This window comes from Nannospalax galili, unplaced genomic scaffold (genome assembly GCF_000622305.1).
Source record: "Nannospalax galili isolate Female #2095 unplaced genomic scaffold, S.galili_v1.0 scaffold513, whole genome shotgun sequence".
NCBI lineage: Eukaryota > Metazoa > Chordata > Mammalia > Rodentia > Spalacidae > Nannospalax > Nannospalax galili.
This window is the reverse complement of record NW_008334861.1, coordinates 3,938,844-3,952,362: the sequence shown is the minus strand read 5'-3', so window position 1 is coordinate 3,952,362 and position 13,519 is coordinate 3,938,844. Positions and strand designations below refer to the sequence as shown.

The 13,519-nt window shown below is 49.3% G+C and overlaps 2 protein-coding genes across 7 annotated transcripts in view; one reads left to right on the top strand and one right to left on the bottom strand.

Annotated features, from left to right (window-relative positions):
• The window catches only part of Ikbkg (inhibitor of nuclear factor kappa B kinase regulatory subunit gamma), a 37,458-nt gene extending 25,213 nt beyond the window's left edge, over positions 1-12,245 (bottom strand). For 2 of the 6 annotated variants that reach the window (XM_029561860.1, XM_008829607.3), the window contains exons 1-3: positions 6,962-7,113; positions 4,889-5,090; positions 2,749-2,960 (exon numbers count right to left, since the gene is read on the bottom strand). In XM_029561860.1, coding sequence (XP_029417720.1) covers positions 2,749-2,960; positions 4,889-5,075 — 399 coding nt within the window. In that variant the 5' untranslated portion in view covers positions 5,076-5,090; positions 6,962-7,113. Of the gene's footprint in view, positions 1-2,748; positions 2,961-4,888; positions 5,091-6,805; positions 6,935-6,961; positions 7,115-12,175 lie in introns of those variants that run through there. The other 4 variants (XM_029561859.1, XM_017797281.2, XM_029561861.1 and 1 more) reach the window with 4 other exon arrangements.
• G6pd (glucose-6-phosphate dehydrogenase) overlaps positions 7,574-13,519 on the top strand; it is a 25,949-nt gene continuing 20,003 nt past the window's right edge. The window contains exons 1-2 of the mRNA XM_008829606.3: positions 7,574-7,801; positions 8,433-8,560. Coding sequence (XP_008827828.1) covers positions 7,720-7,801; positions 8,433-8,560 — 210 coding nt within the window. The 5' untranslated portion in view covers positions 7,574-7,719. The remainder of the gene's footprint in view (positions 7,802-8,432; positions 8,561-13,519) is intronic.

The window sequence follows — 13,519 nt, the reverse complement described above, 5'->3', positions numbered from 1 at the left end:
ACTCTGACCAATACCAACTTGGGGAGGAAAGGGTTTATTTGTCTTACATCTCCCAGGTCGCATGCAGTTCATCTGGGAGCCCAAGGTAGGAACTCAGGGCAGGAACCTGGAGGCAGGAGCTGGAGCACAGGCCATGGAGGAACGCTGCTTACTGGCTTGCTTCCCTGGCCCCTGCTCAGCCTGCTTTCTTATGCAACACAGGCCCACCTGCCCAGGGGTGGCACCACCCACAGTGGGCTGGGCCCTCCCACATCACTCATCAAGAAGATGCCCCTCAGACATGGCCACAGGCCAGTCCAATAGAGGAAATTCCCCAACTGAGGCTCCCTCAACCCAGGTGTGTCAAGTTGACACTAAAGCTATCCAGCACATGTGTCAAGTTGACAACTGAAGCTATCCAGCACACCAGGATAGCTTAGAACTCACAATTTTCTTATCTCTGCCTCCCAAGTACTGGGATTACAGGTGTGCACATCATGACTGTCTTCACCAAACTTTAACATAATTGCAAGTAGCCTAAGAACACATTCCTGGAATGTTCCAGGCCCCTTCCCAGTTCCTATTTGTAAACTGGAACTGCATTTGATTTGCACCAGTTTGTAGACACACTGGCCTAACCACATTGACACTAATACCCCTTCATTACTCAACGGAGCCCCTTCCTCCGTCCAAATTGCTCCTTTTCTATTTGTCTTTATCTTATTTTTTGAAGTGCTGTGAACTGAACTCCAGGCCTCAGACATGCAAAGCATGCACTCTATCATTGAACCATACTCCTGTTCCCATTTGTACTTTAAAATATCTAGTCAACACTGCAGAGCAGCATAGACCTCAGCTAGCTCTTTCCTTGGCTATCACTGTCACCAGTTATTGAACAAAATCTGTTTCCATAGCTTTAATAACTATCCACTTTTTTATTGGTGTTGAATAAAAAGAGGAGAGAATGGGGCTGCATTGACTGCTCTGGCAGAGGACCCCGGTTCGATTCCCAGCACCCACATGGCGACTAACAACTGTCCATAACTCCAGTTCCAGGGGATTCAACACCTTCTTCTGACCGCCATGGGCATTGTATGACACAGGTGCACTTAACACACATACAGGCAAAGTACACTCATACACATAAAATAAAAAATAATAAATAAAAATTTTTAAACGCAGTATAAAACCCTGGTGAGCTTCCCAGGTGACAGGAGGAGCGAGAACTGAACATGGTGGTGCATGTCTTTAATCTCAGCATTTAGGAGGCAAAGACAGGTAGATCTCTGTGAGATCAAGGCCAGCCTGGTCTACAAATCGAGTTTTAGGCCAGCTGGAGCTACTGGGAGACCCTGTTGAGGGAAAGAGAAAGGGAGAGAGAGGAGAGAGAGAGGAAGAGGGAGACAGAGAGAGAAAGAGGAGAGCCAACACAATAGCTCAGTGGGTAAAGATTAAACATGCCTGGCACTAAATCTGACAACCTGTGTTCAATCCCCAAGACCCATATGGTGGAAGAGAGAACAGACTACCAAAAGTTGTCCTCTGACTTACACACACACACACACACACACACACACACACACCATGGCATGCACATGCTCACATATGGGCATGTGCACATGCAAAATAAAGATGTAATTAAAAAAATTTTTTAAAGAGAAAAAGCACCACGGAAGAAGGTCACAGGGACAAGAGAGCCGTCGAGACCAAGGATGGGTGGACCTGTAACACTCTTGGAGAAGGGCCTGGAACAGGTTCTCCCTTGCAAGGAACTTGCCTACTCACACCTTTATCTCAGACCTCTGCCCTCTAGAACTAGGGACAATCTCTGTTGTCCAAGTCCCCTGTATGTGGTACTAAGCTGCTCCCTCCCCAGATAGGAACAAAACACTTTGAGCTAGGTGCTCCTAGCAGTATGATGAGCTGGCTCCTCAGCCCCAGTGTACACCCCAGCAGTGGAGCCTAACTGTAGCAGGTCGCTCTACTCTATTCCCCCAGTTCGCTCCTCCTAGATAGCACAATCCCTGCTCAACTACTGCCACTGGGGTCCTGAGAACAGCCAATCCAGAAAGGTCCTGAAACACTCTCTTAGTCCACACTAAGCATGCCATCCTTGAAGAGAATTAAGTACAGGGCCAACTCCCAGGCCTGGGGGTACACTCTGCTCCTTCAAAGGCTCTCAGCAATCACTTCTGAACTCCTGGGAAATCCTAACCAATGTGAGTGTCCTGGTTTACCAGAAGCCTAGGGTCCTGCCTTACCTCTACCTCCTGAGTACTGGGAGAGTTACCTAGGCTGACAGCAGGGTGCAGGTGAGGACCTTGGAATGCATGGTATGGTACCAGATGGACCTCAGGGTAGCTGGGACCTGAGCAAGCTGATCAGTACCAAAGTACTCCTCACCTACATGAGTGAACGCAGTATAAAACCCTGGTCCCCAGGGCTCTGGTGAACTTCCCAGGTGACAGTGCTCCATGCACACTAGCCCCACTGCTGAAGGCAAGAGCAAGGCTCCCCTGGTAGCTTATGCCTCATCTTTCCTGACTCCTGTTCTATGTCACTTGAATCTTGGCAGTTTTTTAACCTGAATCATTTCATTGTACTAAATTGTGAGCATGATGGTTTCTCTCAGTTCTGAGAATTCTTACCAGCAATAAAGCCTGAAGGGGTTCTGAGAGACACCCAACAACAAGCTCCTGTGGGCACATTAGTATCCCTGTGGTTGTCCAACACAAGTGGGGTGGAAGGGCCTGCCCACCCACCAGCTACCTGTTGGCATTTCTTCAGGTGCTCCAAATCCTTTAGGGCCTGCTCCTTCTGTATCCGAAGTTCAAGCTTCTCCCGGCTCAGCTTCTCTACCAGCTTCCTGGCTTCTTGGAATTTGCACATGAGAAACTCCTTCTCCTCACGTTGGCTGACCTGGAAATGCAGCAGCTCCTCGCAGCGCTCTCGCAGCATCTGATTGCTCTGCCGGATGGCATCTGGAGACAGGGCAGATAGCAAAGGAGATGTGAGTCCTGATAGCCAAGCACCCAGTTCCACTAGTTCCTGCCTAGGCCCATGCAGGACCAAAACCATGAGGCCTGAAGCTGGACCACCCATCTTGGCACCCTCCCTCTAATGTTAGGTGGCCTTTCTCCAAGAGGCTGAATCATTTCCCAATCAATTACACTGATGATAGGCCCCTAAGTTTTGGCGATGGACTACTAAACACATCATCCTCACTTGAAGGGATTTATCAAATGCTACTTTCTTTTTAAGTGTCTCAGGAATTCATTTATATTCTGGTCAGTCAGAGATGCCTACCCTGAACACTCAGTCCCAGTCCTCTTAGGCCTTGTCCCAGTTTGTTCTTCATTGCTGTGACAAAATACCCTGACTAATACCAACTTGGGGAGGAAAGGGTTTGTCTTACATCTCCCAGGTTGCAGTTCATCAGGGAGCCCAAGGTAGGAACAAAGGGCAGGAACCTGGAGGCAGGAGCTGGAGCATACGCCATGCAGGAACGCTGCTTACTGGCTTGCTCCCTTGGCCCCTGCTCAGCCTGCTTTCTTATGCAACACAGGCCCACCTGCCCAGGGGTGGCACTACCCACAGTGGGCTGGGGCCTCCCACATCACTCATCAAGAAGATGCCCTTCAGACATCGCCACAGGCTAGTCCAATAGAGGCAATTCCCCAACTGAGGCTCCCTCAACCCAGGTGTGTCAAGTTGACACTAAAGCTATCCAGCACAGGCCTGTACCTCTGTCTTCAGGATCAGAGGGGCCTAAACATGCCTGCAGACTCAGAGGCAGGGAGCAATCCCCAAAGCAAATTTCACTGTATGGTTGCTAGCTGTAGCCTGGTACAAACGGGGCAAGTTGGTAGCTTCTCTGAACTTCACTGCCCTCAGCTACATATTCAACAAGGACAGCAACATCCATCTTATAAAATGAGGGTGACATGAGAGCCAACCATGGTGGCACATATCTTTAATCCCAACACTCGGGAGACAGAAGTAGGTGGATCTCTATGAGTTTGAGGCCAACCTGGTCTACACAACGAGTTCCAGGACAACTGGGACTACAGCCAGACAACACACACACACACACACACACACACACCAAAAAAAAATCACACACACACAAAAAAAAAAACAAAAAAAAAAAATCAAACAACAACAACAAAAACCACATGAAGAAAGCAGACAGGGTTCCCAGTACAGAAAATAAACTGAAAACAGCTGGACCTCCTCTTAGTAGGGCTGGACACGCCCTTCCCAGAGCAGGCCACACTCCCTCGTGGGAAAGCCTATTTCCTAAGGAAAACAATATCCCTTCCCACCTACAAGCTTGCCCCTTCTTAATAAAGATCAAGCCTCAGGCTGGAGAGATGGCTCAGTGGTTAAGAACACTGACAGTTCTTGTAGAAGACCTGGGTTCGAATCCCAGCACCCACGTGACAGCTAACAATTGTCCGTAACTCCAGTTCCAGGGCCTCCAACAGCCTCTTCTGTCCTCCACAGGCATTGCACAACACAGGTACACTTACTTACATGCAGGCATAATACTCATACACATAAAATAATAAATAAATAATTTTTTTAAAAAAAGAAAGATCAAGCCTCCTTATAGTGATCCTTGTCCCTGTAGTCCAATTTTCTCCCTAACCACCATGGTTCTAGCCTTTCCCTTCCCTGGTGCTGGCACTGAAACACACTACACTTCCTGCATGTGAATCTGCACAGGGAACCCCAACTGAAACCAAATGGGAAGGTGGTTAATCTTGAAATGCTAGCTGGTTCTAGGGCACATCATAACCTCAAACCCGAGGGACCAATGATGAAGTGCCATAAATATAAGCTTCCTCAGTGTGACTGGCTCCTCCTGGCTTTTTACTCCATACCTGCCATACACTCTGATCCTTACCTCGAAGCTCCTGATTCTCTTCCAGACATCGTTGGAGGGTCTCAGGGGTGCCCTGCTCTGAAGGCAGATGCAGCATGGCTGGCTTCCCTAGAGAAGACTCTTCACCCAGCATGTCCTGGTCCCCTGCTGGACCACTGCTGGGCTGCACCATCTCACTCAGCTGATTCTTCCAGAGGTGCCTGCTCATCCAACAAGTCAGTGTCTGAAAGAGAAAGCCAGCAAGGGCATGACACAACACCAGGCAGTTTTCTTAGTCAGCCTGAGTGGTTCACTCTGTACAGAAGCCCTAGACTTCCATTCACATCAAAGCAATGGATACTTTGTCTAGTGGAATCAGATGTTAAAACAGAATTTGGAAAAAAATTTAAAAAAATAAAAAAAATTTTTAAAATAGAATTTGGGTCTCAGAGTAGCAAATATTCCCATTCAAATAGAGAATTATTTCTGAAGGGAAATGGCAATGTGTTGGGGCCCCATGTCAAAAGAAAAAGTGATGGGCTCGAGAGATGGCTCAGTGGTGAAGAGCACTTATTGCTCTTCTGGAGCACCTGAGTTCAGTTCCCAGTACTGACACTGTGGGTGGCTCACAACCATCTGTAACTCCAGCTCCAGGAGATCTGACACTCTTTTCTGGACTCCATAGGTACATGCACCCACATGACATACAGTCACAAAGTCACAGATACACATAAATAAAATAACAATTTTTAAATAATAATAAATACTTTTTTAAGTTTTTAACAATATGAATTGTGGATGGGGCATGGTGGTGTACACTTTTAATCCCAGCACTCAGGTGAGAGAGGCAGGCAGATCTCTGTGAGACTGAGGCCACCCTGGTCTATATAGCAAGTTCCAAGCCAGTTAGGTCAACAGGGAGACCCTGTCTCAAAAAAAAAACAAAGTTGAGCATGGTGGTGCATACATTTAATCCCTGCACTCAGAAGGCAGAGGTAGGAAGATCTGTGTAAAGTCAAGACCAGCCTGGTCTACATACCGAGTTCCAGGGCAGCTAGGGAGACCCTGCCTCAAAAAATTAAAAAGGAAAAAAAGAGAGAAAATATAATGGGTGAAGACTGTGAGAGCTACAAATTAAAGCTATGAGGTGACAGTTATAAGTAGGAGATGTATACATGGAATTTAGTGCATTAATATTTCTACTTTTGAACAATTTTAAATTTTTCAATAATAATGGGCTGAGAGCACTATCACCTTTCATCGGGATTACTACAATAACGTCCCTTACAGGTCACTCTTGTTTCTTTCCTTGTCCTTTACAGTGAATTGCCCCCACTGGGGCCAGAACATGACTCGTAGATAATTCAGATTATTATCCCTTCTCTACAGTGAACTCTATCGTAACTCCCTGTTTCTCCTTGTGCAAAATCCAAAGTCTGTACAACAGCCTACAAGGCCCTATACCACCTAAGCCCCCTTCCTTCCAGTCCACCAACTATTCCTCCCTTGCCCTGTCTGCTACAGCTACAGGGGCCTTCCTTGTTCCTAGCATATGCCAAGATCGCGCATTTGTTCTTGGGTCAGAGAAATGGTAGGAGGGAGAACAGGTTAGATTCTTAATCGTTGTCAAAGTGAGGTGAGGTACATAAGGTAAGAGGGATAACTGTCAAGCTACACTTGAGGACTTTTTAAAACCTCAGGTGCACTCCAGTTTAATAAATAGCCAGGCCAGGTGGCGCACACCTGTCACTCCAGCACTTGGGAGGCTGAAGTAGAAAAATCTTGAGCTCGAAATCAAGCCTGGACTACATAGCGAGATGCCTGTCTCAAAAACAAAGTTTGGTGAACAGGAAAAGTCTCTGAACTAAGAAGAGTTCTTGTACTAGGGCTCAAGCCCTTAGGTGACAGCTGCGGCGGCGTTGGAAAGGCAGAATCACTCCCACTCGCCACCCAAGTAACCTGTGTCACGAATCCGCGCGCCTGAACCGATGCTCTAGAAGCATGCGGCAGAACCAGTTTGGGCCCGAACAGGAGGAGGGGAGCCTGGACGTCCGGAGTCTCGGAAGCGCTGAACTTCCTCCGATAGAACCCTATCTTTGGAGAAGAGGACCACACCTGTCAGCAGAGTAGGCGAGACGTGAGTAGGCAAGAGCCGCAGGCTGCGAGTGCTCCGAGGGAACCGAAGCTCCCAGAAAGTCACAATCAGGCGGTCGCCCTTCCCTTCTGAAGTGGAAAACCCCACTTCCGGCTTCCGGTGTCGTAATCGTGGGATCCGGAAGTAAAACACAGACTCAGATGCGAGACTAGGTGCGAAACCAGGCTAATACCGCATCCTGTTCCATAGAGACGCCCAAACCCGCCAGCCTTCACTGGCCAGCAAAAACGCTCCCCACTGATAAAACTTTCTGACGTCACACCTCACCGCTCCTACTCTCAAGTATCGTCCAGCTCTGGGCTCTCAGCCTCCCTCCCCTACCAGGGAAGAAGCGGGAGGAAGCTGCGGAAGCCCCGCCCAGAAGCCGTGGGAGAGGCGTGACCGTGCTCTCCACGGAAGTGGAGCCCTCCGCGAGGGCGCTGGGCCACTAGGGCCTAGCAAAAAATCCAAACCATATGGTGTTTGGGGTGGCGATGGAGATGAAGGAGAACCCTGCGAAGCCGCACCTGTGCCCGTAAGGCATCGCGATCTTGGGACTGGCAGCAGCAAGCAGACCAGCTGCCTCTGCCGGTGCCAAGGAGGCGGGGCAGGCCGGGGATGCGCGCGCACCTACTCCTGCCACCCCCCCCTTCCCACTTTGAAGGAGTTATCTGAGGCTCCGCCCCGCCTGCCTCTCCTGAGGCGTCGCTCAGTCAAAGCACCCGCCCTCATGCATTAAATGGGCCAGCGGGACGCAGCCCCCGGAAACGGCGGTGCACTCCGGGGCTGTGAGCGTGATTTTCCGCGTCAACGAAGCGCAGGTAACGGGGTGGTCTGATGGCACACCGGCGGAGTGGCGTGCTACCCGCTGGGGCATCGCGTGTCCCTTTGATACACTTTGCCGTTGTTGGGTACAGAGCAGAATCTACAAGATCTTAAGCCATCCCTTTATACCTCGCACCTCTCTGCGTTGAGCCCATGAGGACGAGACCCTTAGAAGGGAGGAGATGTGCTGGGACTACCCAGCTCGGCAAAGAGAGAACTGGAGCTGAACTCCCATCATCTGCACAAACATGCTCAATTCATTGTGCAGTTTCGGGCAGACTCCAGAGTGAGATGGTCCTAGACGCATAATGCAAAGCCCTGGCGGGATTTTATCTGGCTGCCCAGAATGTATGCCCTACCTGAACTCCATTAAGGCTTTTAGTAATTTCATAATGTACACCCCCCCCAAAAAAAAGGCAGCACGGGAAATTATGGCTGGAGCCAAGAGGCAGAAGTTTCTAAACCACCCCCCTACACACACGCCCACGCACACACAAGCACACAGTTGCCAGTGAGTGGTTTCTGTAATCAATCAGTAGCCTAATGAGAACCCAAAGGACCCCTGGATAAGGTCAACTTGTGAATGCTCTTCTGTTCTGCCTTATCAATGAGCCTTTCTTCCACCAGAGAACATCATGGCAGAACAGGTGGCCCTGAGCCGGACCCAGGTGTGCGGGATCCTGAGGGAAGAGTTGTACCAGGGTGATGCCTTCCACCAAGCTGATACACACATATTTATCATCATGGGTGCATCGGTGAGTCTCCCTTCAGGCCCTAAGGCTGAAAAACTGAAATGTAACCTTATGCAAGACATAATGTAACTTAACTTTCTCAACTGATTGCTGAGGGGCCACCCAGGCTCTGCTGGGTTGAACTCTTATGGCACCATGTTCCCATCCATGTGACCTTATTGTCCCACCAGTACCTGATACACTTGTGATGCATTTCTGACTTGTGTTCAGCCGTTGAATGTAGACCAGAGTTGGAGCTGCCAGGTCCTAAGGCACCATCTAGTTGGACTTCTTCCTCCTTGATGGGGAAAACTAAAGTGCGAGTAGGGAATGCTATTCAATGAATACTTTTTCCAAATCTGTTTGTGATTTGACAAATGTTACAGTCAGTTTCAGTGGAAGGATCTGAGGTCCTGTCTGCCTCTTTCTACTGTATGAAATTCCCTGAAAACAAACATCTCTCTGCCACACCTTCCAAAGCCTCCTGTGGTGTTCTGCTCGTTCCACCTGGCCCCAAATGTCCAGCTGGAACAACTGCCATTGTGCTCTGTTAGGAAAAACCAAAGAGTGGAGGCAAAGATGCAGTGTATTGATGGTATACTGCAACGCAGGGTCAGGAGGGAGCCCTGGTCAAGCTATGGACCCAGACTAGATCACCCTCCCTTACATGCTGTGAACAGCAGGACATGTGTAGGGACCAGGGTTTGATGACAAAAGTAGTCCTCATTGCTTGCATTTTTTTTTGTTTTGGTCTTTTTGAGACAGGGTCTCCCTGTAGCCCCAGCTGGCCTGGAACTCACTATGTAGACCGGGCAGGCCTCAAACTCACAGAGATTTGCCTGCCTCTGCCTCTCGAGTGCTGGGATTAAAGGCATGCGCCACCACACCCAGCCTAATTGCTTGCTTTTAACCCCTGAAATCAGCTCACCCTCGTATGACCATCTTCACCATTAACTTATTGTGCAATCTTGGCAAGAGCTTTGTTAGAGCAGGTGAGCTCGTGACAGAGTATCCACTGGCTTGGCACCTTCCACATTCTGTGCCCCTCAATGTTGGAAGAATTCCAAGGTTCTTTGTTCATACAGAACATGCCACCCACCAAGAGCTGGGGCTGTAGCTCAGTGGTAGAGTGTTAACCTTACATGCATGAGACCCTAGGTTCAATTCTCCATACTGAAGAAAAAAAGAGTGATGCCACCAGAACATGCCACCCCATTTGCCAAACCTGGTTTTGTCACTTTTGTGTTTCTGAGCAAAATTGGGAAAAGGAATGAGGGGGCAATCAAGGGAAAAGGACTCTGCCACTAAAAGGGAAAGGGAGAGGCACCCCAAGGCAGTATCCCCTGACTCTGGAATTCTAAGACTGAAGTGAGGTACCCAGGTGGAGCACACAGTGCAGCAGGCCTAGTCTCAGCCCTCATCTCTTAAAGGAACAAGGTCCCCTTAAAGGAGCCATACGTGTATCAGCCACAAACATTAGCATGTAGGATTCTGCCCATTAGGCCCTTCAGTCCACCAGGCTTACTGGAAGAGAAAGTAACTAAAGATGATTTCCCCTGCCCCACCCATGCTGCCATAAACATGTACCAACAGTAACCCAGACTGTGAAGATGGTTTGCAACTGCAAGATCTGAACTCTTAGGTGCCTCATTGATGGCATCCCAGCTTGTTGTGTGACCTGGAACAAATTATCTTCATTTCCCTGAACCTCAGTGGTCTTCACCTAGCAAACAAGGGCCATATGGCCTCAGGGATTTGCTCCAGGCCAATTGTGTGAGTTCTCTCTGGCCTGCAGTTGGGCAACCTCATTTCATTGTAATCAGTATGGTTCCCTTTGCTTTCCTCTGCTCTGAGTGAGAACTGAGGCGTCCAGAGCAAAAATGGGAAGTGCTAGCTCCAGCAGAAGGAACTAGGGGAGAATGAGAAAATTGCTAAAGAGCATCACTGCTTCTCTTTGTTCCCCTAAAAGGGGACTGGGGCAGAGTCGAGGCTTTATGCCCAGGCAACCCAGAGTAGCTCCTCCTGCCTGACACCTCTGTGAGTGCAGGAGGTAAGCAGGGTGCTAGGTGATCTGGGAAACCTGCAAGTCTCCATTGATTCAACATGTAGCAACCAAGTATATCTTCCAGTCCACAGGCTCAGACCCTGTCATCCTTTTGTGGCCTGTGTACTATAAGGAACAACCAGACTAATAGGACTTCAGAGGACTTATGACAGAAGCCACAAATTGACCCTGTGACCTCAGGTCCCTGCAACAGAAAGGTCCCAGGAGGGCCTAGAAAGTAAGGCCTAGAGGCTGTGAAGGCAACTGCCATCTAAGTCAGAAACAGATTCAGTGTGATCTAGAAACTGAAAGGAAACCAATGACTGGCAGGCCCTGAGCCTAGAAAAGCAGAACATGCTAGGGCAATGGCCATCCTCTGCCCCTTCTCAACCCCTAGGCACTTACCCAACCCTCACCCACATACACAGCTTCCTTTCTGGGGGCATTCTGAGGCTGCCTCACAGATGTGCTTTGAGCCTTACAAGGTTTCCCCTTGTTGTAACCACTCCTCCCCTTCTCAGAATTTGTACCTGCATAAGGAAGGGCATAGACGTCCTTACTGTCCCACTCCAGAAAGCACTGGCCTTATAGAGCAGTGTTGGGGAAGGAACTCTGGGCCTGGAAGGACATCTCTCCCAGCCCATAGGATCTTGGTGAGGCTGAGGAATGACCCCTCCCCCTAACCATCTGCCAAAGAAAAGGATTAGGCCTAGGAGTCTGCGTGGGCTAATAGGCTCACTGCAGGGCTAACCTCTCTGGGAATCAGTGCCTCCACCTGGACCATGACAGCCATGGGCTCAGTGGATACCCAGGGTCCATCCTACTGACAGGCCTGTGTAACAACTGACCTCGCAATCCCAGCCCCTCCTCTTCTTAGGTCATTTCAGAGCTGACTTCTCCCTTGGGCTGGTAAGATTCTTGTTGTGTCATGATGACCTTGGCATTCTCCCAAAAGGCTAGTGACTCATGGAGCCCCAGGGTGTAGAAGGAAGGCCTTTTGTTAGAGTTTTAGCCCAAACCTATCTCATATCCCCTGTGTCTCATCCCAGTGACTGAAAGCCAGCTGGGCTTCAGCCAAGGCCCAGAATTCCACCTTGGGAAACTAGGTGGATCCCTTTCCCCCAACAACCCTTGGGAACTGGGTAGCCTACCCCTGCCAGACCTCCAATGGAAAACCTCACCCTGAAGACAAAGGGCTGCCATGATTTGGGTTTATAAAACACAAAGTGAAAACCAAACCTCAGATGACCATAGGCAGGTAGTAGCTCAGGTCTCTTTATCCTGATCTGGCCCTATATATGTGGCTTGAGATCTTAATCATGTCCAGTTTCTCCTGTCACCACTTAGGTAGTGGGTAGGCCCTTCCCTTGCTGTCTTCCTCAGGCAATGTGAGGGGGTGGCAAAGATGAGAGACTTCCAGCTGCTTCTCTAATTGTACCCACTCCCACACAGGGTTTAGACTGTAGTTCTTCCCATGTTCCTCACTTCAGAAGAGTCCAGTGAGAGCCTGGAGGGCCAGCAGAAAAGGCAAGGCCACCCCCATCCCTGAAGAGAGTAACTGGTTCCCACCCCCACTGTCCTTGCTCCTACCTCACCTCACTTGGGTGACTTGAATCCAGGTAGACTGTTGGTTGCAGGGACTGAGCTAAAACAAGGAGAGCAGGTTCTAGCTTTAGTTAATCCCAAAGGGAACAAGAACAAACAGCTTGGGGTGTGGGGCAACTGTGACTCAGCAGACCCGTCCCCTGCCACTAATACATTGGCTGGAGTCTGTCCTGATTCCTCCCAGTCTGTTGGAATTTGATCATAAGTAAACATTGCCTGCTTAGAGAGGTCTGCAGGCCAGAGTTCTCATTGTTTAAGTGTCTGTTCCCAGCAAGCCAGCTCTTGCTGGAGTGTGTGAGGCCAGCACCAAGCCTTCTGGAAATGAGCAGTGCCTCACATCCCACTGATGGGAAATACCAGAGGCAGACATTGAAGACGTTCTTAGGAACTGAGGACCATGCTGGGGAGAGCTCCTGGCAGGACTTGTCTGCACTGAACCTTTAGGGACCTGTTATGGTAGCCATCTGGCATGGCAGAGTAAGAGCTTTGCCCAGGAGAGTGTCTTAGGGGACAGCTAGTAAGCCACTCAGGTGGCCATGCTAGATATCACATGAGAGAATGATGGGTGTGCACATGGATGAGGAGGCTCCACAGGCAATGGGAGCCCAGCTGGCAATAAATCTTGGACATTGTCCTAAAGACAGTCACCACAGCATGGGGCTACAAGGAGGCTGGGCCCAAGCTCCCAGAAGTTCATATGGAAGGTGGGAGACATCCAGAGTGCTCAGGACATAAATCATGAGCAACTGACAAACATGGACACTGAGTGAAGGGAATTCTTTCCTCAGGCAAATGCAGAGTGTCAGAGTTTGGTGACAGCCCTCTGTGGAAGTTTTGGAGTCCCAATAGAATCTGGAGATGACCCAGAGATACTTGCTTCTGTGGGCCTGACACTCAGCAAATAGCTGAAGACAGTTATTCACGCCACCAGGAATCCCTGAGTGCCCACCACCATCCTATCCAGAAGTGCCATTTCCTACAGAAATGTATTCATCAATGTAGTCACATGGCTTCATTTTTTTTTCTTAAGATGGTACTAGGGACAGAACTCAGGGCCTCCTGCATGCTAGGCAAGTGCTGTACCACTGAGCTTCAGCCCCAACCCATTTTACCTTTTGAGACATGTTTTCCTGTTTCCCGGGCTGGACTCCAATTTATTATTCTCCTGTCTCAGCCTTCTAAGTGTTGGGATTATAGGTATATACCACTTTATAGACGTGGATTAGTCTTCTTGGTTGGTTTTTTTTTTCTTTTTGGTCTTTTTGAGACAGGGTTTCCCTGTAGCCCCAGCTGGCCTGGAACTCACTATGTAGACCAGGCTGGCCGAATTCAGA